Source organism: Telopea speciosissima, chromosome 2, assembly GCF_018873765.1.
Source record: "Telopea speciosissima isolate NSW1024214 ecotype Mountain lineage chromosome 2, Tspe_v1, whole genome shotgun sequence".
Classification (NCBI taxonomy): Eukaryota; Viridiplantae; Streptophyta; class Magnoliopsida; order Proteales; family Proteaceae; genus Telopea; species Telopea speciosissima.
This window is the reverse complement of record NC_057917.1, coordinates 16300071-16327225: the sequence shown is the minus strand read 5'-3', so window position 1 is coordinate 16327225 and position 27155 is coordinate 16300071. Positions and strand designations below refer to the sequence as shown.

Sequence of the window (27155 nt, the reverse complement as noted above, 5' to 3'; positions counted from 1 at the left end):
ACATGCTTGCATCTAAGATCCATAATCTAGATGTTCATATTGCATCACTAATCCACACACACGACCCAAGTTCTTGATTTTTCCACTTGCCTCCCACAAACCTTGACCAAGTTTGACAATTTTAACAATTTTCAAAATTCTGACATGAAGTAATAATGTTCGAGTAGATCTCAACTGATATTTAGATAATGGTGCCAATGTCTCAATAATTTCTGTGCTAACAGAAAATGCCCCTAGTTAAAAACTGAGGCACCAAGTAGGATCCCAACTTCAACCAAAAAAAAAAAAGTAGGATCCCAACTATGACTTATATTCAGTTCTTATAACACCCAGGTTCAACCATGTGAAAGATTGGATTAGGCTAAAATTATAGATGGACTCCAGTCCCCTACTTACATATAAAATTTCAATCCAAATGGAGTTTATGACAAAATAAAGCATTGAAAATTTAAAGACTACGAAGAGAGTATGAGGATGCAATGACATAAATTAGGCATGTCACTGCAAGTGAATTCATCTAAACCTATAGTCCTATACCATAATTCATGGGCAGTGGACCTACAAAGCAGGTGTGTTCCTAACAAGAGGGTTAAGGGCAGGTGATCTGTTCATATGAAATCTGGTTTACAGGGTTAAGGGCGAATATCGTTGACACACTAGAACTTGGACTAGTGACATTTTTACCAGGTCAGCCTTTGTATAACTATCGGCAGTGATGGACATATAGAAATAGAAATAAAAAAAAAAACAAAAGTCACAGGTTATGAAAATGTGAATAAATGTTCTTGAACGTTCTCCATTGGAAGACATCCAATAAAACTCGAAGTCTGGAACAGTAAATATGCTATTTAAATATTTAAAAGAAATTGTCCATTACCTCAAATTTTGTTCCACTGAGGGGTTAGTACATTTTTTTGGAGGAAATCACTCCAGCAAGATTACGCAAAATTTTACAAAATCTGAAGGAAATGAAGATTCCCATACTCTAATAATTGAACTGGTAAAAAGATGCCTTAAAAAACACTAGATAAAAAGGCTCTAACCTGCTATTTCCTTCATTAAAGGGGTTGTCAACCAAGTTACAGGATCTGAGCAGCTGTGTTCAACTTCTCTGCTAGGCTAAGCTGTGTCCTCGTCAGGCTCGATAGGTAAAGCAATAGTAAATGGTCCTACAAGAACAAATCAGAAGATAGTGAGCAAAATACACACACACATTCCAACTTCCCAACAAAATGAAGTGAAGATCTTAAAAATTACTTCAATTTAAAAAGAATGACAGTACAGGTAAGCAAGATCATCCAACAAGACCATCAATGGTCTTAGGAGTTAAGTCTCATTAGGAGATATTAACAAGTCCCATAATTGGTGCCCTTCTCTTTTTTCTTTTTTTTTAAGCATGGGAGTTTTTCTTTTTTCTTTGCTATTTTATTTCTTGGCTCGCATAAGTGGGGTTGGGGAATCTAGAATTTTGTCATACCTGTAGACTGTCATTTACAAGCTTATCAAAAGCTGCTGGTGATATTTTTGGAATAGAAGCTACAGTATCTGATATGAATCTCCCAATGTTGTTATCTGGAGCAACACGACCTTCCTGAGACAAAACTCCAGGTATGACAAGTTGGTTATCGAATTCCAGGCACAAACCAGAGAGAGAAAATTGAGAGAGATCAGAATGAGTCTCTCACCACAACACTGTCCACATATTTGTAGACATCATCTATCAGAGCAAGCAGCCGCTCCATTGAGGCTTCCATACCTTCCAAATCACTGGGCATCTTGTCTACCATTGTTGTCTTTAGAATGTCAACTGCACAAGAAACCAGTTCTTTGATATATCTACCCAAAAACGAAGTCCTTTGATAGATCTCTCAAAATTGATTTTGCATTATCAACCACAAGATCAGATTTTATTTTCTTCAGTTTAGTCTTATTTTATTCCCCTTTTTTTTTTCAGTTCAAACACTGAAGGTAAAAGAACAAAAAGGAAAATGAAATGGAAAACTAGTGAAACCTCTAATATTTGTCATAATTCTTCTTTAGAAAGTCCAGTTGTATTACGCTGGAATACAGCAGGAAAGCCTTCTCTCAAGTATAACTTAGAAACTTGTGACTTGTGAGTTCATTCAATAAACAAGACAACACCCCCTACTTATTTTATGAACCTCCACAAATTCTGGACTACAAAAGGAAATATTTCTTTCAATTATAACTCAGAAACTCAAGTATCTGAAAGCAAGTTAAATCAGCTGGTTCAATCTATAAAAAGTTGGACTCATGGTGATTCTATTTTGAAATCCCAAATAAACAGAAAGCATACAAGCTGAGTCTCGATTAAATTAAGATGACTTAATAGAGGTCTAATGATCAAGCAACACAAAGCATTTGGTCATGTTACTAGGTTTACTGCCAAGCCAACTCAGATTTAGCTCACACAATCCCAAATGAGGATTGCCTTGGGAGTAAAAAATCCAAAATAAGCTTTGCACCATAAAGTGACTGACCATCAAAGCACATAGCAGTGTAGCACCATGAGGCTTTTCCCTTTCTTCTTCTTTCTTTTTTTGGGGGGGGGAAGGGTGGGGGTTCTTCCTTTTCTTCATTTTGTTTGTGTGTGTGTGTGCGTGAGAGAGAGAGAGAGAGAGAGAGATTAGAAGCCCAAAATCAGGAAGAGCCATAGGCTAACAAACCAGCAACACATCAGTAGGCCTTAGGCTATTGGATGGATAAGAACTGACCCAAGATTGGACCAGAATTGGATGGAAAAAAAACTGGTCCAACCATCTGCAGTCCAAGTCCAATTGTGATTGAAGATGTTCACACCTGTCCATATATTTTCAGATCATGGCTGGAAATGTTTACATACGTACGGTTGTAGGCTAGACATATTCACATGTGCTAACATATGATCATATGGTGTCTACACATGTTCATAAGGTATTCAAACATGCTCACATGCGTTCTTGTTTTCAGACTATAAATAGTGTTTTTTTTTTTCCAAATCTTTTCCCTCCACTTACTCTGTGAAGCTTGCGAACACAAAGCAATCACTTTTTATTCTTCCATCAAACACGATTCTTCATGGAAATGGAGATCTGGCCGATTCGCATATGGAGTTTCTCTTCTCTAATCACCACTCTCGTATAACCGTCAGATCATTTTACTGCTGGGATCCATCATCACTAGGGATGCAATCTTTGTGGCAACGCTCAAGAGTCAAGGGGCCAACATCTTAGAAAAAGCCATCCTTAGTGAGTAGTGCAACTTCCGCTCACACTCTGCCCTACCAGTTGGCGTAACCAGATCCGGACAAGACATGTGTGTCAAGCATGAGATCGATGATAGTGGTCTCACTTGGGACAGACAGATGGGTCCATCATCTGTCTAGACGGTTACAATGGTGTGGTTACGATTAACCCACCGTTGGTCTCACCAATCTGCAAGCTCAACAACAAGGTGAAGCTAGGCCTTCATTGTCTCCAATCACCTCCAGGGAGAGGCAGTTCAAGTTCTCATACACAATTCGCTTGGTGCATTACAGTAGCAGACGCCTACCTGACGCCAAGGTAGGCAATGCCAATGCGTTCCTCGCCAACAAATGGCAACAGAGAAGGCCCACCTCTCGACCTATCCTTTTCTGATTGCGGCAGCATCAACTCCCCCGATGACATAGGTAGATGAATGATGATCACATCTCTCAGGCTCGCCTGTGGCCTGCTTCAATGATCACACCATTGGACCCATCCCCTGGGTACTGGTCGTGTTGTTATGCTCCAACTCGGGAGCATTGCTTATCCCCTACCCTCTTAGCTTGTCCGCCAGCTGCTAGAAGGATGCCTAAGGCATGGCAATAGCGAGGTGCCATCAACGTTCTAGGCTACAAGTTCAAGCTCGTCACTAATAGCAACACCAACAGCCCAATCTCCTCCTCGGTCTCAAGCATCACACCGAATGATGGTCAGTTCCATGCCCTATCCCTCGACTTGATGACATGTTGGACATGTTATTTGGAGCAAAGGTCTTTTCTAGAATCAACCTTTGAAGCGGATATTATCAGAGATTCACATCAGCCCAATGGATGAGTGGAAAACTGCATTCATGACAAAGGATGGATTGTACAAGTGGAAAGCAAGGTTTTAAAACTCGGATCTCGGTACCAACTCGGTACTGGGAAAAACCGAGTCAAGTCCGGCGAGTTGGTGCATTTTTTTTTCCCGACTCGAAGCCTCATCTCGGTGGGTTTTAGACCTAGTTTGGGTCTGAAACTTGGTATTCAGCCTATTTTAGGCCATTTAAACACAATGGCACTATCAGATTTTACAAAAACAAAGTCCAAATATGAGTTTCCCTTCGGACCATAGGTTGGTAGGCGTCGAGGGCAACGACGTACTAAAATACCCTACTCTACACATAGTTTAGTAATAGAAAGCAATCAAAACATTCAATTATTCCCATTATTTACATGAGATTCCTCTTTCTTATTCTTAAGCAAGCCCCGAGAGGGCTTAGTTGATCCATGATTTATGTTTTATCTTTCATTTCCTTTTCGTTTGTTTCGAGAAAGATATCAATCAATTCCGATTCTTTCTTTTTCTACTGATTCTTTTCTGTTGAGAAGTGTACCACGATAAGGGGAGTGTCCCTATTGTGGTTGAGTCCATTATGGTTTCTTTTATTGTTTTATGTCTTTAATTGTTAGGAGTTAGGAGTCAGTTTCCTAGTCTAAGTTAGCTACCTATTTTAGATTAGGTTTAGTTTCCTTTTCCTTTTATGATTGTAATGGTTTTATTATAAATAAGATACTTGAGGGAGAAAGCAAACTAACACATACAGCTCCTCCCCTTGGAGCTACTCTTCTCTTCTTCTTTCTTCTCTCTTTTCTCCACTCTAAGGTTACTGGTTACAAGTCCTAGGTTTTCTACATTTTCCGATCGAGATAGATGGATCCATGGGCACTGAAAATGGATCAAACCGAGATATCGACCCGAGATCCGAGATCCGAGATCTCGGTGAGATATGGACAAGATGCCTCATAAAAAGGGTTCAAAATGAGATATCGAACCGAGATCCGAGATCTCACACTTTTGAAACTCGACATAGGTTTCGTCTCGGTTTTTCAAAAAACCGAGAAACTTGGCAAGACCTTGCGAGTTCTCGATCTATGGTGGACATAGTTGTCAAGGCTCTGCCTTGGCGTCCAAGCGATAATCTTGTGGGCAAGGCGCTTTATTGTCAAGGCACTATTTTATTACTTTTATTATTTTTTATGTTTTATTCTATTTGTTATATTTCTATTGGGTTGTGTATGTTATTACTGTACATTGTTTTACACCAAATCACCTAAAGGCAAAGATATATCGAATGAAACCCTCGACTCTGGAGTCTGGATATTCCTGGTCTCACGCCTTCTCTTAAGGGAAGAAATGAAACCCTCGATTCCTGCCCCAGCTCTCTCCTCCAGCAACTCCGCCAACCACGAACTAGGCTCCGATGATCCTGTAAGTTCTTCGATTCCTGCCCCAACTCTTGCCTCCAGCGACTCCGGCGACCACAAACCTGGTTCGGGTGACGACTGCAACCTCAAATTTTCTCTGGTAAGTTCTCTTCATATCTTTTGCGATTCTTTCTATGTTTCTTCATCTTCTCTTTTAGTATTTTTTCTCTTTGTTCTTCTTCTTCCCCTCCTCCGACCTCGACTATTCTCTTTTTTTTTTTTCTTTTCTTTTTTCCGATTGCTTTCCTGCTCAAGCTGCAGCTCTAGCTCCAGCGACTCCGGCGACCACAAAGCTGGCTCCAGTGACTACTGCAACCTCAAATTTTCTCCGGTAAGTTCTCTTCCTCTCTTTTGCGATTTCTTTCTCTGTTCTTCCTCTTCGTATTGTTATCCATTTTTTTTCATTCTTCTTCTTTTCCTCCAACATCGATTCATCTGTTGAGTTTTTTTTTCCCTTTTTCTCTATTCTGCTGTTTCTTCTTGACCAGCGGCACCTTGTTTGCATGGTAACTTCTATAGTCCTATGCTTCTTCTTCTCTGTAGAGTGTAGTCTGTAACAGTAATTTCTTCTTCTTTTCTTTTTTTTTTTGCTTAGTAACTTCTATCTATGCTTCTTCTCTGTAGTCACTTGTCTGTAACGGTAACTTCTATCTATGCTTCTTCTCTGTAGTCACTAGTCTGTAACGGTAACTTCTTATCTGTTCTACTGCTGCTGCTTTTTTTCTTTTTTTTTTGAAGTCTGTAACTTCTATGCTTCTTCTACTTCTTCTCCTCAGATGCTTTTTTCTTTTTTTGGCTTGGTAATGGTAACTTGGTTAACTGCTGCCTGCTGCTTCTTCTCTGTTTTTTTTATTTTTTTATTGGTTAACTGCTGCTGCTTCTTCTTCTCTGTAGTACTAACCCTAAAATAGATACTAGAATATTAGATCCTGATTATTCATTTGTGATTTGTGCTATGTCTTTTAGTCTCTAATTAATTTATGATGTTTGATTATTCTGAATTTTTATGTGTCATGTATGATTTTTCATTTTGACACTAGACCGCCTTTACCGCCTAAGCGCTTAGACAGGCCTCCACCGCCTTGGACCGCCATGCTGCCGTGACAACTATGATGGTAGAAAGTCATGCCCTTTAGATTCACCAATGCACCTAGTACTCATCCGAGTCATGACTCTAATTTTACACCCTTTCATTGGTCAATTCCTTCTTGTACTTTGATGAGATTTTGATCCATAGTAAACAAAGGGATGACAACATTGACCATTTGAGGCAAGTGATGGGAGTGCTCAGAACAGAAAAGCTCTACAACAACCTGAAGAAGTGCTCCTTCATGTTACCTAAGGTCGTATTCCTTGGGTTTTTCGTATCTACTAAGGGCCTAAGGGGGTTAAAGGCTGTTCCCAAGAAGGTGAAGAGTATCTTCGACTGGCATATACCTAGGACACTCGGAAGTTAGAAGCTTCCATGGGCTTGTATCCTTCTACAAAAGATTTATCAAAACTTTAGCACTGTCATGGCACCTATTACAGGAGGAAGTTCAAATGGACACCAGCTGCTACTAAGGCCTTCGAAATGATCAAGAAAAACAGAAGAACCCATCCTACAGCTTCCAAATTTTGATATGCGTAACTACAGATGCTTCACACCTTCAAATCAGTGGAGGGCTTATACAATAAGGCTACCCTATTGCTTTCTATACTGAGATGTTGAATGATACAAAGACAAGATACTCTAGTTATGATCTAGAACTCTGTCATTGTCCAAGTGTTGAAACATTGGCGGCACTATCTTATATTGCCAAGGAGATTACCCGCTTCACTGATCATGATGCATTGAAACACTTACATTGTCATAAGGAAGTAAGCCACCATCATGCAAAGTGGGTTGCTTATATTGAAGAGTTCTCTTTTGTGCTCAACTACAAGGCAGGGAAGGAGATTACTATGCCTGATGCATTGAGAAGAAATGTGCTGGTTCTACACACATTCTCAGCCCACATGATGAGAGCATTAAACAGGTCAAGGATGAATATGCTATTGACAAGGATTTCTCCAATGTTTACAAGGAACAACAACTCGATGGACGAAATCCAAAGTAATTCATGATGGATACCACCTATTGATGGGGATGAATATGTTATTGACAAGGATCTCTCCAAAGTTTACAAGGTACAACAATTCGATGCACAAAATCCAAAGCACTCAATTCATGATGCGTACCACCTATTGATGGGGGGTAGGCAGGAACAACTCTAAAACCCTCAAGGATAGGATCCTGAGACGAACCACTCAGATAAAAACCCGAAAATTGAATGAAAACTCAAATCTCTCAGAATAACACCAAACTCTAGGAAGCAATAGTCAATAGGAAGGATAAGAACACCTCAAAAGATGAGAATTATCCGACGAGCGGTTTGGGAGTAATTTACGAAACAGTGATCTCAGAGGTGGAGATCTCAAAAACAGTAAAACTAAAATTAAATTCAATCTGACCAACAAAATTGAATAAAATTTGGGTTGATTTTCTATTTCAACAACCTAATCCAGACCCCCAAGGTATTATAGAAATCAGATGGTGGGACCACAACTTATTTAAAAATTTTCAAGTCCGAAACAGGAAAAATTTAATTAACTCAGATCTGTGAATCAGATCAGCACCAATCCTTCATCGAAGGTGCCTCTTGGGAGGTCCTTTGAAACCCCAAAAGAGGGATTCCTCTCTATAAGGAATCTCGTTTTGGACAAAAGAGGGTGAAAAACAGGATATCCGACAGGTCAAACTGAGATGGTTCTTGCTGTGATTTGATTCTCAGCATAAACAGTATGTAATCAGGTAATAAAAGAGGTGATAATCGTACCCAATTACAGATTAAATAGGCAACAAGAAGCTTGAATCAAATCAGACGAAACAACACTTACTTGAGGAAGAAAAAAACAAAGAATAAGAACCAAGAGAAGGAAAACTATGGCTTCCCACCAAGAAGGTACAGAATCACACTGTCCTCCAAGGATATCTCACCCCCTACTGAATTGCAAAGCATGAAGAAAACTTCAAACTTTACAACAAAAACAACAAACTCAGCCTTATCCCAACTTAATGGGGTCGACTACATGGATCCAAACAAAGAAAGTAGGTAAAACTGAGGTCTAGATAGGGAAAAAAAAAAAAGGGAATGAAGTGATGGAAAAAGGGGGTTGGGAAATGAGATGAGAAGTGAAAAATGGAAAATAAAAGAAGAGTGAACGATAAAAGTGACAGATAAAGTAAAGAGGAAAGAGGCACAACCCAGCAAGTCAAGAGAATCTCAGCTAGATAGGGTCTGCTACATTGGATCCTTGTCCTCCAATAGGCTCTATCCAAGGTCATACATGGTACAAGACCTAGATTATGCATGTCCTTCCTCACAACTTCTCCTATGTTCATTTTAGGTCTGACCCTCGCTCTTTTAGAGCCTTCAATCGAAATCATATCACTCCTCCTTACTAGGGCGTCCCTAGGCCTCTGTTGAACATGACCATACCACCTCAAACAACTCTCTCGCAGCTTGTCATTGATCGGAGCAACTCCCAAGTCAGCTCTGATACGATCATCCCTTACTTTAACCTTCCTTGTTTTTCCACACATCCATCTTAACATCTTCATCTCTGCCACACATAGCTTCTCGATATGACACTTCTTAACTGCCCAATATTCTACCCCATACATCATAGCCAGTCGTACAACAGTCCTATAGAACTTTCCTTTTAAGTTTTATAGGAATGCGTCGATCACACAACACTCCGGACACACCTCTCCACTTCATCCATTCCACTTTAATTCGTTGTGAAAAATCATCTTCTATGTCACCTTCTTTGTTTATGATCGACCCCAAATATCTAATATAGTCACTTTGTGGTATCTCTCTTTCATCAATTCGCACCATGGTAGTATCCATCATAGTGTGTAAAATTACTCATCATATACTCTGTCTTCGTTCTACTAATCTTAAAACCTCTTGTTTCCAAGGTTGATCTCCATAGCTCTAACTTAGCATTAATCCTTGCTTTATTCATCATAAATTGTCTATGAGTAGGAAAGCTTATATAGCTAACTAACCAAAGCCTAATCCCGTATGCCTACCTTCTACCCATATTTTCGCCCCATTAAAATGGTCCATTACAATGTAAACACATGGGATCAAAGGCCCAACATATACATAACCCAACCCAAGGCTTATTTCTACTAAAATAAGCCCTCTAGTAGACTTATCTGCATCACCTATTTTTAGGTACACAATAATGCATTCTTGATTCCTCATTAAGATACCATATCATTAGGGAATTGCATAGAGGAGGATTAGCCGGACACTTTGGCAAGGACAAAATGCTGCTCCAAGTAGGTGACAAATAGCACTGGCCTCCACTGCAGAAGGGCGTGGATCATGTCATCAAGAGATGTCGAGTATGTCAACTTGCTAAAGGTACTAAGCAAAATACAGGTTTAAACTCTCCTTTGGCTATTCCTCATGATCCTTAGCAAAATGCTAGTATGGACTATGGACTTTGGCTAGTACTCAAGAGAGGCACAACCTCGTCCTAACCATTGTGGACTTTGTGCTTCGACTCCCAACTTTGTGCAGGAATACACATTTGTAATGAAACATGCTTAAGTGTAGAAAATAAACCTGCTGATGCCTTAAGTCGTATGTCTGCCCTTTTACACTCCATGAGTGTTAAGGTGATCGGACTTGAGAGAATCAAGAGTGACTATGCATTGCGCCCAGACTTTGGGGACATTTATGCATCATTGAGTGAGGGACATTCAGGAATGAGTACCAAATATACCCTCCAAGATGGCTTCTTGTTTCATGGTAGCAAATTATACCTTCCGAATACATCCATTAGAGAGTTTGTTATATGGTAGTTGCATGCCGGTGGTACATCAGGGCACTTTGGTAGGGACAAGACATTTTCATGGTGGAAGACAGGTTCTTTTGGCCTAGATCATCGAACATTGCACACTTGCCAGTTGGCAAAACAGAAGAAGCCAAATACTAGTCTCTATACACCACTGCCCGTGCCACATGCATCTTGGCAAGTCTTGAGTATGGACTTCATGTTGGGACTCCCTATAGGACAGTTAGAGGTCATGATTCCATCTTTGTTGTTGTGGATCGTTTCTCAACGAAGGCTCACTTCATACCATGTTCCAAAACATCAACTGCTTCACATGTAGCCAAACTTTTCCTTAGGGAAGTTGTCAGACTATATGGTCTTGGGCAAACCATGGTATCCGATAGGGATGTTCGGTTTGTGAGTTATTTTAGAAAAACACACAGAAAAATATTGGGAACAAAGCTACAGTTTTCATTTGCTTTTCATCCCCAAACAGACGGCCAAACTGAAGTGGTCAACCGCAGTCATGGGGAATTGGTGAATTGTCTAGTGCATGATCATACGTCAAGTTGGGATTCAGCCTTACCAATGGCAGAATTTTCTTACGAGATCGTCTTAGGCTACCAACCTAGGAAACTTACAGACATCATCCCCCTGCCATTAGAAGCTGGACCCTCAGAACCAGCAGTCATTTGCCCATCATATCCATGAGCTAAATGTAGAAATAAGGAAAAAGATTGCCATAACCCATAAGTAATGACTATTAATGTTTATCGCAGGTATCAGTAATCTAATGAGGGAGACATGGTAATGGTGAGAAACCGACCTGAGCAATTTCAAAGGGTACATGGAATAAGTTGCATCCAAGAAGAGTTGGTCCCTACAAGATTCTAAAGAAACTTAGTGCCAATGCCTATCATTTGGAGTTGCCACCAGATGGGCATCAGCCCCATTTTTAATGCTGAAGACCTTGTGCCTTACAAAGGATCAGCCACCATTCCAAACCCCCCTTTGAGCCTTCCACTTCAGCTACCCAAACCACACCCACACCTGCCACATCATTTTCTTAAGGATCAGACCCTAATTCTAGCCCAACCCCAATTGACATTTGTACTTTCTCATCTTTTGCCCCTCCTTCACCATCATTACCAACTATGCCAAAAAGAAGAGAAGAGGTAGAGGATATTTTAAATGAACATATAGTATCAACTCGTGCAACGGATATTGCAAGTTCCTAGTCATATGAAGAAACAGGACCTAGTACAGATTGCACATGGATCATCGAGGACGAAATTCAGCGCCTTAACCATGTTTTATTAGAGAGATACTGAGCCTATTTTCACCGGAGGTGAATTCTTCCCACACCGGGGAGAATTGACGAGGACATCCGATGCAGATTCATCATCTAATAGGGCTTGTTTCATTGGGAATAAGTGTAGGGTTGGGATATATATATGTTGGGCCTTTGTTCCCAAGGGTTTTCTATGTATTAGGCCACTTTAGTGGGCCTGAAATAGGTATATAGGTTGCATACAGATTAGCCCAATACTTAGTTTTTATTTTGTGTTTTTAATTGAACCGGTTTAAATTGGTTGCATCCAATTGGTTCAATTGGTCTAATTTAAGTGAAGTGATCCTATTGGCTAAGAGGTTCTTATATCCTATTGGCTACTAGGAATCTTCTTTATTTTAAGTAGTTTAAGTTGTTTTAAGTCATTAGGACTCTATTTTGAGTCTATTTGAGTTTCCTAGTTGGTTTGGTTGCCTAATAGGTTAGGGATAAGGTTAGGCCATTCCTTTTAGTGTCTAAGTTTATTTTTGAGTCTTCTATATAAGTTTGTAAGGAGGCCAGCATGATACACGAATTTGATTAATGAAAAAGCTTTTATTTGCTGCCATAGTCAGCTGCCTCGCTTCTCGTTGAGTGAACCTTGTGAGTAATATCAAGGCTACCTTGTGGGTAATATCAAGGTGAAGGGATTGGTGGACTCCGATCGACTCATTTTCTTAAGGATCGGGAGGTCTTTCTTCTAGTTCTTCAAAGCCCTACCCCATTGAAGATTTAATCTTTCAAGTAAGTAGTTTATTAATTCAGCATTTAACCTTCTTCTTCTAATCCTCTAACCTAAGCTCCATCTACTCCTATTATCACCCCTTTCATTAATCCATAGATCCATTAGAACCCTAAAACCCTAAATCCAATTCGCCCTAGGTTGCAGAATTTTGAACTATCCAAACCCTTTTATACCAAATAACCCCTAGACCTGCCCATATAGTATCTTTCCTAACTCTGCCCCTAAACCCTAGATATTGCAAACAGTCCATTTTCATAAGGCATCCTACCCAAACCCTAGAATTCCAACCTCAACCAAATTTGATCCAACTTGGACCATTAGACTCATAAAATTCAGCACATCATTAACCAAATAAAACCCTTAAACCCTTAACCATAACCCTAATTCTGCCTAATTAGCCTAAGCTATCCCCGCCAGGTTATTAAGAGATCCTTTACCCACCTAGTGGGATTACTTGACCTAGGACTACATTAACATCACTCATGGATTTAGGACTTATCAGAGGAGACACAGACACATGCAGCCACATGTCACTTCATTATGGCTAGATAACCAGTATTGTGTAGTTCTTTTTCTTATTTTGCTGAATTTTTATTTGGGTTCAAACTATCTTATTTTGTTGTTGTGTTGTTATTATGTTGTAGTTATATGGGTGGATATTTAAAGAAATAACTGTTTAGAAGTTTAATATGTAGTTAATTGGGTAGTTATTTTAGGAAATAACTGTTATTTTTGTGTAATGTTATGAAGCCGTTGCACTCATCATGGGAAGATAATGAATGAATGAATGAAATCTTTTGGAACTTGTGAGATTAATCTCTTTTTATGCAGCAAGAGTGACTCTATGCAATAATTGGAGTCCATCCAAAATGGTGTGAAGCCAAGATACAAACCTATCATCTTCTTTCTTCTCTATCTACTCCTCTCTTTCAAACTCTATATCTACACCAAACCATCCATGTTTGATGTCCAAAATCCATTGTTGTTTGTTCCATCATTTTTCTCCCAACCTTCATTTTCATTTCTTAAGAGCCTTTCATTTGTTTTTTCAACTACAACAACCCATAAACCCCAATAAATCATACATGTTTGGCTGGAATAAGACTGATTGTGATGAAAGATGTGGTACCCCAAATTCCCTTGACATCCTTAGCCAAATATCCAAGAAACTCAATTTCCGTTCTTGCCTAAACTTAATTATTGCTAAATTTCTTACCAGTTCTTGTATCAGTCCCAAATTTTCCAATTCTGTTTCAACTTCAACCCCCAAATGCCTTGGATATACTTCTACCAACAAGAAGGAGTCCTTGAGGACACAATCCTTGGAGTTAGGTAGTGATTCAGCACTTATTCACAGCATTCTAACCCAGTGGGACAGCAAAGGAAGGTACTGATTTATCACGTCTCTTTTATTAAATTCTCTTTCGCATACTTAGCATGAAATTCTGCACATATGATTGTATGCCGAGATATATGAGTAAGATACCCTTCTCAGCCTTCCTACCTTTCAAGTAGGATAATGTTCTAGGTTTCCCAAACCTGTCCTACTACAGTATGCTTCCACCTCTTCAATGTAGGCCTCTACAGTATAATCTTCAAGCATCGCCTCTTCCTTGTCATCGACTCATCATCAGTTGTTGGATTATCTTCAACTTTAACGTCAACTTCAGCTTCCTGTTCTTTGATTGTAGGTCTGATGCGGATCCGGGGTTTGAAAAGTGAAAACCCGAATCAGATCGCTTATGGGCCCACCCAAGTGTTAGATAATTCAAATCACAAGCACTAGGGGCAAAACAGTAAATAACTTGAGGTTTTATAAGGAAAATGGCAGAATTGTAAATAAACCAAAGTTTAAAATAGGATGGCATTGTTGTAATTAATGGAAGTCAATTTAATACAGAACAAACCAGCTAGTGGGAAAGCAGGTTTGATGAGGAAAGGGTATTTTTGGAAGAAGAAAGAAATAGAACTTAATGGGAATACAATGCAAAGGTGGGGGTATTAATGGAAATTTGGATTAGAAGGGTAATAAATCGTGGGAGAGGGAAGAGGAAAACAAGAGGTCGTCTTCCTCCTTCGAGAAACCAGAACCAACGAAGAACTGGATGGAAACAGGGAGAGAGAACTCCCTCGCAAGACTTCAGATCGACCTAGGAATTGAGATGGGGAATCGCAAATCTTCTTTTTTTTATCAGATCTCAAATCACTGATCTCTCAAGGGTAACTGTTGGTCTCCCCAAATATCAAGCCAAGCAAGAGTTTCAGAGATCCGAAAAATGGGTTCAGTGATAACGTTAGGTTCAGATCTGAAACTAAAGTACAATTTCACGACGGAAAGGAGTCCAGAAGCCAGGGTTTAGCGGGTCTGAGTCGCCCAGGTAAGAGCTTCCTTCGTCCAAAATTTCAGAGTAATTTGCTTGCTTATGGGTGGGAATCGAACAGCTTATGTGAGGACTGAAAGGTCGCCCAGAAACAGAGAATGACAGTAAAGAAAAAGAATAGCAGAAAATAAAGTAAAGAGAAAGAAGGAATAGAGGAAGGAGAGATAAGAGAGAGGCACGCCCAGCTCATGGCAACCATCAGTTTCAATTCAAAAACTTTTCATTCAAACCTCTAATCCCAATCGTTGGGTACAGCCAAGTATTTAAAAAGAAATCAACTTCTAATCCTAATTCTATCTTGAAACTAAAATATAATTAAACTCTAATTCTAACTCTATGACTCTATAACTGCATCAAGGTCTCTTCTCTTCTTGTGGATGTGCAAAATTGAGATCAGTATGTAAAGTAGAGGGTGATTCTGGTATGCCGCTTCTTTGCTGAATTAGAGCCCCAATCATTTATCCAATTGCCTCAACTCCCCAATCCCCATTAAGAAAATTTTGGATGTAGGCCATCTCAAAGGGACTTAATTCACTGCTGGCCATAATCTTTGATACCAATTAATGCAGAATCGATATCGAGCCAGTAGAGCCAGCGAGAGATTAATCGCAACAGAATCACATATAACGCCAAGCTAGAATTAAGAACAGAATTCTCAAACATTTTGCTTTTTACATATGAAAAAGAAATAAAAAGGATATGACCAAGGCTTCACCACCTGGCCTACAGAAATAGAATCACCACCATCCCAAACCTATTGAATCACCATAGTAGGGTCTAATTGAAATCACCACCGATCAGGCTCCTGGAATCATCTCCAAGAGGTGCTATAGCTTCACCACTGCAACTTGTCCTGATTCATTATTGAACCAAAGAAAAACAAACTCTATTTCTCAATTGTCTCTTCTATTACAACAGTACATTGTTTAAATAAAATACCCAAAGACTGATCATAGCAACTAGCTAGAACCTTCCCTAAGTGGACAGCACTACTCAAAAAAGGAAACAACAAAAATATTAACTCTTAATACTCTTAGTTAGCCACTGATTTAAAAACTAAATAACTATTATAATAATAAAGATGAAGATAGTAACTTAGGAAAGCTTTCCAGTAGATCTTCAGATTATGCAACCTTCTAGATGATCTCCTCTCCACGCAGATCACATTGGGGGGGGGGGGGGGGGCATCAAATAATTCATTCAGAAAGTATTAAGAGTTCAGTTAATTTTTTTCAGGTATATTAAGTGAAAAAGTGCAAGAATATCCACCACATGGACCACACCCATCGATTAGATAGTGAGTTCAGTTGTAAACCAAGAAGACATGAGAAACTAGGGAGTCAAGTTGAATACATACATCCAACCCGCTCGGCTTCGACCATCCTCAGATCCAAAGGAATTTCTTGAAATTGTGCAGCAAGTTGCCTATCTCCAAGAGACAAATTGACAGAAACAAAAGCTTTGATGCTAGCCTCCCCATTTCTGAATCCAGTATCAACAGTCAAATGAACTGGATTTGGTACTTCTCTTGAATAGAACTCCTGGATCAAAGCACTACCCCCTGAGACACCAAAACCCGTTGAGTACCTGCAAAATCATTAAAAGCAGTACAATGATATACCATGTTACGTGACAGTTGATTTTTTTAAAATTATCCCATGTTAAGTGACAGTTGATTTTTTTTTAAATTATCTATCATGGTGCTCCTCTATTGATCGAACTTGGAGGAGAAAGGAAGACCAAACTTGTTACTGACATCAGATTTAGGGAGTTTACTCACCAAATCACAACACTTCGAATGAAATGATATAATGGTGAGCCTAGGGTGACAAACATGGCTCTTCAGTGCCTATGCCTTTTACTTAATATATTTAAAACTAGAAAGTAGAATTTACTTCAGTGGGTACAAATATATTATAATAAAAGTAGCATGGTAATGGTGGTAATTAATTAATATATCTTATCTCTCCAGACATTTCAACCAAAAAGCCCCACTAAATAGTAGAGCTCATGGACCTTATGCCTACATGAAACAAATTGCACAGGCATTATTGTCTATATGAAACAAATTACGCATGCATTATTCAATATGAACCTACAGCTCATGGACTTTATCTTAGGCCTCCAGGAGAGTAAATCAGCTGCATCATATAATTCAAACCAATTGATTAAACAGCTTCCTTTTTGTAGTAAAAAATTATCAATAGGCTATAGAAAATGTATAATTTATACCAAAACCTACCACCATCCTCTACACGTCCATGACAGCCAATAATCATGCATCCAGTCAATTTGCCAATTCTCTATACTGTTCTTCTTCCTCTATGTGTAAAGTAATCTCCTACATACTTTGCTTGCTTAATGTCTTACCAACTAAGATACCTAGATACTTTGAATAGAAGCTGGAACCATGTTGACAACCAACATGTGTAGAAACCGACACAGAGATGGCATGGACTCAGATGTTTAGTGAGAGAGGCTTGAAGAATTTGCTTAAAAGTGCCTCATAACTGTCCCAAACTTCTCATAGATAATACAAACACTCTATGAACATACACATACAGACTGATTGGATGTACACAATAAAATTTATAGTCATTTATAATATACTATCAAATGGCCATAAATCAACTCAGAAGATGCTAGCTAGCTCAGCTGGTAAAGTCTCTGGCTGGCTTGCAGACAAGAACTGGGATCAAATCCAGTCTTCACCCTCCCCCCCCCCCCCAACCCCCAAAAAAAAAAAAACAAAAAAACTCAACACAACTCTAATCAACTTACCTCAACTACATTGAGTCAGCCACATGGACTGTTTCAGCATTCAACTTCATTGAAAGCCAAAATTTTTGTCAAACCTAATCCATTCATGTCTTCTCCTGCTACTTCTCCCAAAGTCAATTTAGGCCTATCACTTGCTCTTTTAGCTCCTCTAAACTGACATATATAACTATTCATTTACTGGTGCATTCAGATTTAAATACAGACATTAAAAATAAAAGATGTTGTGTAACCCCACACCCCAAAATCCTACTTCTGGCATTCCCCAAGCCTGACACTCGGACCTTTATCAGGGCAACATAGCCCTATAAGCCAGAAATAGGCTTATCAGTTCAACAATGGCATACACACAACACTTTCTCTTTCTTTTCCTCCTTTTCTTCGTTCTTTTTCCTATTGTATTTCTTCACCAAAATACTCAATGGAGCTCCAACACCATTAATGGACCTTCAAGTTGTCTTCAAACAAGCCAAGAAGGTCGGTGGGGGTCTTTAATGCATCACCAACACATCACAATGATCCTCATGAATTTTTTCTTTCAAAACATGGAATGAGAACTCCAAAAACTCGCACAAATGGTCAAGGGTTCTTATTCTCTTTCTCCTTGAAATGCTGCCAGTTGAACAAACCCATTTGGTGTTCATTTCACGAAGATATGGCCATTACAAGGTGAGTGGCATTTTCATAAATAGCAAGACGAAATTAGAGGCAAGGGAAATTTAGGTGTAATACTAGCCCTTGAATTCGGTCTCCACAAAACCAAGGACAACTAATAAAGGCCTTTGGATGGCCTTACTACCAACTAACTACTCCATCTTGGGCGCGGCCAATAAGAAGGCTTGAATTGGAATCTGATGGAGTGTGAGAGAGCACATGCCACACACCTAAAAAACCTCCTTCAAAAAGCAACAGAACACTTTTCGATCATCCATTGGCTCAACAAAAGGAATCTTTAAATAAGAACCATCAGATCTTAAATAGGAATGGAAAATGGAGATGCATTCTGTGGAGAATCTTTAAGTGCTTTAATGAGTACATACGCACATTAACAATAAGAGCTGATCCGGTGTAACGTCATGCAACAATACCATATGACAATGGCCAATGAGAAGGAGCACGCAAGAATCTACCGCAAGCTTGAGCAACAACGAAGTTGAACTTCAACAAAAAAAAAAGACACCTCGATTAAAGAGCTGGTCCAGGGCAGAATTTCAAAGAGGCCTCAATGACTTCATTCAAAGTCATTTTTTTAAGAGTAATAATGGCAAGCACTTGAGTGCAATAAATGCATTGACCTCTTAGACATTTGAGGGCCTTTTGCTGGCCCAGCTCCCGTGTGCGCAGGGCCTCTGCTGACAAGCCGCCCAACGCGCATGGGGACTGTCCTTGAGCTGGCTGCGCGTGCAGGGGGCGTCCTTGTGTGAGCTGCACGCGCAGGGCAGCCCCTACGGCCGTGCTGTGCTTCTGCTGCTGCCCACTGCGGCACGCAACTACTCCACTGCCGCATACTGCAGCCCAGTTGCAGCACCCTGCTGGCCCAGTTGCCGCACCCTAGTGACACATCACCCATCATATGGGCCCCACCTACTTTCTCTCTACTTTTCTCTCTTTAGAGAGGCTTTTAAACTGCGCAACTGCACCGAAACAACTAAATCTCCTCCGTCCAGTATTGAAACAACACGAAGCCAAATGCAATGGATCACAGACTTGAAGAACTACATTTCTTCAGTTTTCACCTCCTTTCAAAAATGCCATCTGGATTTCAGAAAATGCCTTCAAACACACTGCCATCGCGTGAACCTATAAAATCACAATTCCGGAAGAATATGACCTTCACCCAACGCTGCCAAACATTATAAAACAATGAGGTGAGGTGTCCCATGCTGCCATATAAGCCCGGATGCTTCTACATCACATCCAACATATCACATAACTGCCAAATGTCCAAAATACCCCTGTGAGTGGTGTCAACACTCCACAAACCTCTGTGACTGACATAATCATGAAAATACCTCTGGATGTTCACTGTCACCTGTTTAGGCCATTAATACTCTGTAAAATTACAGAAATACCCCTGCAATGATGTCCATGCTTATAAATGACAAAATTGCCCCTGGATAGCTCCCAATGATTGTGGGACCTCTGTGTACACTACCAAACCCATTAATACTACCACAGCCATTATAAACACTGTAAGAACTATTGGGAAGGCTGGGAACACTGCCCTATCAATGCTTGCAATGCTAACCCTACCAACTCATCCAAAATGCTGACTGTAATATTCTGATCAATGCAACTGCCCCTGCACTGCCATTGTACATTCCATCCGACTCTGTGATCTCTATCACACACTGTAGGTGTCTTGCTACACCAGTACACTGTTGTACATGCCTGTACACACTGCCATCTATCAGTGCTCCCTCTGTTGACTGAGTGACTCTATTAGGATACATTATGTTGACAACAATGACAACCAACACACAAACACTACCATCTGCACTGTGAGTTCAACATAAACCTATAATGGAATCAAACTCAAAGACTAAAAATGGAATGGAACTCTAGCCTAAGTAAAATATTACAAGATAAAACCAAATAAGTAAATAAATAAAATAATAACACCCTACTAGACCCAAATCCTAATTCAGGCCCAGTTCTCGGTCGAAACTCTCAAACAGGTTTGGCCCGATCCAAAGAACCGCTTATGCATCACCAATGCCTTGGATCACCTAGACGCTGTGAGAACTATGATGTCACACCTCTAGTAGTTTGTATTACCTTAGTTAAGTTACTACATCTGTTAGAATCAATACTTTATTCATTTTTATTTTTTTTTGGTGGAGGGAGGCGGGATAGATTTTTTAGAGTCAATAAATTCATCATCAAATGAGATGGCCAACATGTGAGAAACGCTACAGGCAAGAACAAATTTGTAAGTGCTATTACTTCTTCAATCCTTTAACTCTTTGACGCAAGGCATTCCTAAAATCAAGTACAAAAATACTAGAGGGATACGCAACTTCAAACAATGACTGCTCACTTTGTGTATTTCAGGATAGACTGACCCTAGTCCCAAGTAGAGTTAGTTCCAAGATCTGCATCCTAAATAACCTTATTTAAGGATCTTATGATTGAGAACAATCTGGATTGGTATCAGTCAAGAATGATACAATCCAAATCTCTGATCCCAATCCCTCAGCCCTTGCTTAACTACAACATGCACTTTATGCAGTGGTATCAATTTCATCAAAAAGTTGGTTAGAAGGAAAAAACATTAACCAATACATTTATCAAATGTCATGCCAACAATTTACGCTGGCCAACTAATAATAGATCACAAATGTAGTGAAATGATTAATGAGACCAAGGACATTACCATCCAACAATAACTTCTTTTGGATTCACCTTTTGGTGAGACAACAACATATTGTGGTGATAATCAATATCCAATGCAACCTGTAAGCATTTCAATATAAGTTAATCAGATTCTTTAGACATCACTACAGAAACCCTTGACATTTTGCAGCACCTCATGTAAACCAGCAAATAAAAAGAGGGGGAAGAAAAAGGAAAAACCATCAAAATAAAAGCATATTAGCAGAGAATGTGCTCTTGAGTATAAAATTGAATATTAAATATTGAATATCTTGTCCAACAGTATAAAATTGGAACATAAAAGTACAGTAGTTTTTATCAACTTTATCTATTTCTACAAAACAAGAAGCTCAGCCTTATCCCAACTTAATGGGGTCAGCTATCAGCTTTATCTATTTCCAAAATATAGAATTTCCATGAATGGGATGATAAATTAATAATGCACTGGCAGTACCTACATATCATAATTTCCTTTATGAATAACAACTTCATTAATTAAAAAACAAAAATAAAAAAGGCAAAGGTTTTATGCAAAATGGAGAAAGAGATCACAGGTTATACATAACAGATATAGTGCTGCCCCATGCAACTCATTGTAACAGGTCTCGTCCTCCAACAGAATAAAATATTCCACAATACAAAGAGACCTTCCAAGCTTAACAAGGTTCACGCATCTCCATGGGCCTCCATCTAAGGAGAACCACCACTTAAATGGCCAAAAAGCCACATCATCTCCACAATCAAGTGGGGTCATCTAAAGCCAGTAAAGCTATAATCCAAGGACAAACTCTATCTGAATCAAATCAAAATAGCAGTCAGGCTCAAATGGTAAAGCAGTACTGTAGGAGAAAAAGGGGAAGAATAAGCTGTTTCAATCCAATGCATAGTTGGCAAGGTGTCGCCTAGGCAACCACCTTGGTGTACAGGCACCTTGGTAACTAGTGTCGCCTTGGCCACCTAAGCAGGTGCCTTGGTTGCCTTGTTGCTGTCGCCTTCCATCCAGGCCCCCCTCCAATGCCTTGGGTTGCCTAGATGCCATGACAAGTATGCCCCCCATGAATCAAGTTGAATTGAAGACATCTGTAATACTTGCCTATCTAGGGCATAGTTGTCATGGTGCCGCCATATCGATGCCATGGCATCATATCGCTGGAGAAGTGGGCATATCGACCACCGATATGGATGACGTAAGAATATCAACCGATATAGCCTCCATGTCGTCACCATGGCGCCGCCATGGACGCCATACCACGACATATGGCCATATCGAGCGACATGGTTGTTTCAAATTATAAAACTTAATTTTTTTAACAATAATTTTTTTTAACCATTTTTTATTTTAATGCTTTTTCCTTAACATAAAAAAAAAAATTTTAAAAACAACAAACAGAAAACACTAATACACAATCACATATTCACATTAACAATTTTTTTTTTTTTATTTAGATGGGTTGTTTATTAGCTTTATTCACTCAATATAAATTACTTTCTTGTAATTGTTTTTTTGTTTTGTTACTTTTATGGTCACTTTCATATGAATCATATCTCAACTCTGATGATGTTTCAACTTTATTATCAGCAAGACTATTGCTATCAATTATTTGATAATCCATGATTTCATATACACTAATGGATATTACACTTTCATGAATTAAACCATAGTAGATCAGTAGTACACTTTCATGTTAATTTTTTATGTTATAGGGTATATATCATAGCATACTAAATGACATTAAAAATAGAGAAAATAAAAAATAAAACATGGTTGATATGATCGTTATAGGGTATATATTATAGCATACTAAATGACATTAAAAATAGAGAAAATAAAAAATAAAACATGGTCGATATGATCGCGATGGCAACGCCATGGCGGGCGACATGTCGATATATCGACATGACACCTGACAACTATGATCTAGGGTACTCTTCGCATATGCTACAAATGCCATCCAACATCATGTACCTCCCAAAGGAGTTTACTTTTTATACCAAAACAGAGTGCCAAGAGCACAAGTGATGCAGATAAAGGTCATCGATAAAAAACCAAAGAAGGAAGAAGAAACTGAGTTAACTCATTAGCCCACTCACTGATTCAACTCAGTGATGCAACTCAAAGTGAGTTAACTCAGCTGTTTCAGTAAGCTCAGCACCATATATCGTACTCCCATTACTCGTATTGGTTGGAAACCAACTAAAGAGTTCTAAATAAATTAATCCTTTATCTTATCGCCTATCTTATCTAGTTGTTAGAGTTTAAATTCAATAAGCCTTTCTTTAAGGCTGACACAGGACGTTTTTTGTTGGCTTTTATTTATTATTTTCATTCCTTGTTAAAAACGACTAACATTCCCTTTTACCTCTTTTTTATAACTAAATGCAATGTGCAGCCCCATGATTTGACTTCATTATGAGTTTTTGCTTCTTGAAATCATGTGGTGATGCAGAGATAGTGCTGTAGTGATTCAGCTAGGTTGTTGTGGTGATGCAATAACTGGTTACTGGTGATTCTAAGTTTCTAACCAAGTTCTATGGTGGTGATGCCATACTCAAGTAAGTATTTAATTGTTTTCTGCAACTCCATTTTTTGTCCATCGATATAAACGACGGTGTTTTTTTTAGTTGAATTGATTCTGCTGCAATCTGACTCTTGTTGCTGATACCTGGTTGCCATTCATGTACACATTCATTACTCCATTAAATTCTGCAAACCAGAGATTGAAACTTGCTATTTTCAGACATGGTTTGAGGTGTTTAAGTGAACAAGGACTCCTCTGTCCAATCTCAGCATCCAACCGATGGATTCATCTGAAATTAGATAATGTTTTCAACTCTGCTGGATCTAACTATGACCTGGATTTAATCTAGATCAGATTCAAAGATCTGCTGGAAACTGAAATCTCAGATTCTGTCAAGACATGAGATGTTTCAATCTGATGAGACTCTTTTAGAACTATCAATCCAACCATCTGATTCTTTCCCAATTTTGCAGGGTTGTTACTCTCCTTAATAGCAACCTTTGACTTTATTACTATTTGCATCTTAGTTATTTATTGTCTGTTGTTATTATTCTTGTTAAATCTGGAACCATTAATTATTCTGTGATTCTGATTTTTAAGGGTTTCTGAAACCTACTTGTTAAGTGAATCTATACCCATCAACAAATCAAGGACATCACCAGAAAAGGTCCAACCTATACCAAAAGAGGCAAGGAAATGGACCTAAAATACCCTCAATACCATTGTAAATGAAATTATGGTTGAGAACTGCTGTAGGACAGACAGGGATATTGTACAAATTTGATAATGGAAATTTGACTAATTCAAGTGAAGGGGCAAGATGATGGGGTTTTGAAAGGTAATGACAAATGATAAGGAAAGTGAAACATATCAATTACAGGGCAAGTCACAGATAAAGATTGACAAGTTGTAGTAGGTTATGTAAAAGTAAGAAGCTGACTGATGGTAACACATCACAGCTAGTGGTTGGTACATCTCAGTGACTCAGTCTCAAGATAAGACCTCAAAGATCTTCACTTGCAAGAGTAAAATATCATAACTAAGTTTGAAGTAAATTAATGGTTCCAAAAAATGATCTTTTCGGAAATAAGAGCACATAAAAAAATTCAGCAAGCAGATTAATTTATTAATATCCAAAGTTTAAAATTAAACTACATCGGTTAAACCATTCTTATCGCTTCCATAAAACTATAAAGATTTAGCAAGCAAGTTTCCAACCTGACAATGCAATCCAGAACTATTAATTTCATATTGAATATCTAATCCCAGAAAAAAACTAAATTAAAAAACTAAATGCACTAACTAAATTTAACTATTAACAATCTCCACTCCAATAAAGGATGAATCCCATTTAAAATGGATTCAAATCAACAAAAATAGTATCTTGCCAACATTTAGTGAAATAATTGAGATCTACTGGAGACTCTTAGAGAACCTTACAGAGCAACTAACAATTAAGCTCATAGGCTATGCAGCTTGGACATAGACGAACTACAGCCATAAAGAGGTTCAAACCTACATTAGTGAAATAATTGATATCTACAAGAGAATCTTAGAGAACCTTATGGAGCAACTACCAATTAGGCTCATAGACTATGCTCCTTGGACATGGACAAACTACAGCTATAAAGAGGCCCAAACCCTTGGCCAATAATGTGTACCATTAAGAGGCCCATGATTAGGCCAAAAACCAGGCTCAGTTAGAGGCAGATGCCAATTAAATTTAACAAATCTATTTAGTTCTTTGTTTTGCAGTTGCACATTGTGTCACTAATTCATTAACAGTACAGCACATCAAATGAACCTGAGGGAAGATGGTCCAACTCTTCTTCTGCAACTCACCACAAAATTCACCCAATCATGAATGACTTCCCAAACCAAAGCCTTAAACTTTCTTGAAGTTGGGGTAGGGGTTCTCCAAAGACGTTTGTATGGTTGATGGTAGGAGCTAGGAAGCAAACCCACCAAAAAAAAGTTAATTAGATGTTTCTCCAAAACTTATATCCTCCTCAAATTCCATGATAAAAACATCCAGACATCCAAGGTTTGCAATCTACTCAATGCCCATGTCTCTGACATCCCTCCTACAGATAAAGTTCCAAACCAAACAACTTGCGGAAATGTAGATACAATAAAGCTATAGATCTACTTTTGGTCCTTGGAGAGAAGAGGAGAGGATGGGGGAAGCAAAAGAATCCCGTGCAAAGTGCAATTTCTCAGCCAAGCAAGGGTTACAATATTAACCACCCTAATCATTCTCCAAAGCAATCACATCTGATAACTACACAACACAAAGTCCTTACAGCTCCAAAGAAATTTCTAAATCTCCAGGTTCCCAAGAATCTCTTCAAAGTTTTTCAACTTTTAACGATCTAAGCAGGCACCTTAAACAAGGAGGCATAGCATGCTAAGAGATTCCCATGGTGGTATTCTTTTACTTTCCTAGTTCACTGCATCCTTCCCATCTTTGATCACCCTTCCAAAACAGGGCACAGTCTCAGCTTCCCCACCAATGGGAGCACAAAATACTGGAGAGGCGAACCACCCTTCATTCCTCTTATCATGTCAAAAATTCAGCTCCCCTTCAGTGGGATTAATCCTCTACTTTCCAAGAATGAATTTTAAGTTTTAATCCTGTGATACTTCTCAAAATATCTCAAAAGCCTCTAGTCTTCACACTCTTCACCGCATTAACACACTAAAATAGTGTGACACTATAACTGAAAGTGAAGAACACCTATCTCTCTCTCAAAATCCCTTGAATTGGTTTCTCTTCAGGTTCTTTGCAGAGACAATCAATAACGCCCACAATGAAGGTTGAGAGAGAACTATAAGTAAGCCATAAATTTCCTTTCCATGTATGAAATAAAGGACAAGTCCAAGTCTTGTGATCACCTAGTAAGTCACAAGTTACTAAGGCATACATCGCCTTCCGCAGTTTCCACCATAATAAAAACGAAATCACCCACAACTTTTGCTTTGGATTATGTAAAACATGATGGAAATACGACATCTTTAAAGAAAACGAAACATTGTTCTCGGTTTACGATAAATCTAGAAAGATAATAAGAGTGAAAGAAAAAATCAATTCAGAATGGAGAGAGAGGAGCAAACCTGATCAGAAGATTCGTTGTGGGGAACCGCATACGAGTTGCGAATATCAACGGTTCCATCGGGTGAGATGGAACCAAGAAGAGTGCCTATGACTCTATCCGCTTGATCTGGGCGTCTAACGTAGCAATCGCAGATGTTGAAGATCACTACAGGCTGAACCTTAGCTGATAAACTCGTCGATAATGGAACAAATTGCAGCACAGTTTGCTCCCGCGCTGCCATGTTCGCACAAAGGAGAAAGAGAGAAACAAGCAAAAGAAAGGGAAAAGGGTAATTAGGATTCAGTCGAGGAACAATGGGGAGTAGGGAGTTAGGGACTCGAAGGTTGGGATGTTTCCTACAAACCAAATCAAAAAATTGGAGCAACGAACTTTCTCCCACTCCTAATCCGGATTGCTAATTTGCCAGGGTTTTAAAACTAGGAATCAAGGACGGAACCGGTCTGCCGATTCCCGATTCATATCGGATCGGATCGTAATCGGTCAGAATTGGTCCCAAAAAAAATATTGAATCGGCCTGAACAATTTCGGGAATTTTGGATTGCATA

The 27155-nt window shown here is 39.0% G+C and overlaps 1 protein-coding gene and 1 long non-coding RNA gene across 2 annotated transcripts; both read right to left on the bottom strand.

Moving 5' to 3' along the window:
- Positions 1-1032: 1032 nt before the first annotated feature.
- LOC122652953 (eukaryotic translation initiation factor 3 subunit F-like) lies at positions 1033-26863 on the bottom strand. Its single transcript, XM_043846840.1, has 6 exons — positions 26609-26863; positions 20977-21056; positions 16180-16409; positions 1686-1807; positions 1478-1591; positions 1033-1169 (listed from the first exon to the last, which is right to left on the bottom strand). Exons 1-6 carry the CDS (start codon positions 26828-26830, stop codon positions 1080-1082), a joined length of 858 nt encoding a protein of 285 aa, XP_043702775.1. The 5' UTR covers positions 26831-26863; the 3' UTR covers positions 1033-1079.
- LOC122652954 lies at positions 4472-4954 on the bottom strand. Its single transcript, XR_006331675.1, has 2 exons — positions 4920-4954; positions 4472-4599 (listed from the first exon to the last, which is right to left on the bottom strand). It is a non-coding gene; the product is annotated as an uncharacterized LOC122652954 (long non-coding RNA).
- Positions 26864-27155: the final 292 nt, after the last annotated feature.

What these genes read in the sequence shown, in the direction of transcription:
- LOC122652953 (XM_043846840.1), bottom strand. Translation starts at nt 26,830, where the DNA reads ATGGCAGCGCGGGAGCAAACTGTGCTGCAATTTGTTCCATTATCGACG. An exon ending in AATATGTGGACAGTGTTGTG is followed by an intron (nt 1,592 to 1,685) that starts GTGAGAGACTCA and finishes GTTTTGTCTCAG; the next exon opens with GAAGGTCGTGTTGCTCCAGA. An exon ending in TTGTAAATGACAGTCTACAG is followed by an intron (nt 1,170 to 1,477) that starts GTATGACAAAAT and finishes TTGTTCTTGTAG; the next exon opens with GACCATTTACTATTGCTTTA.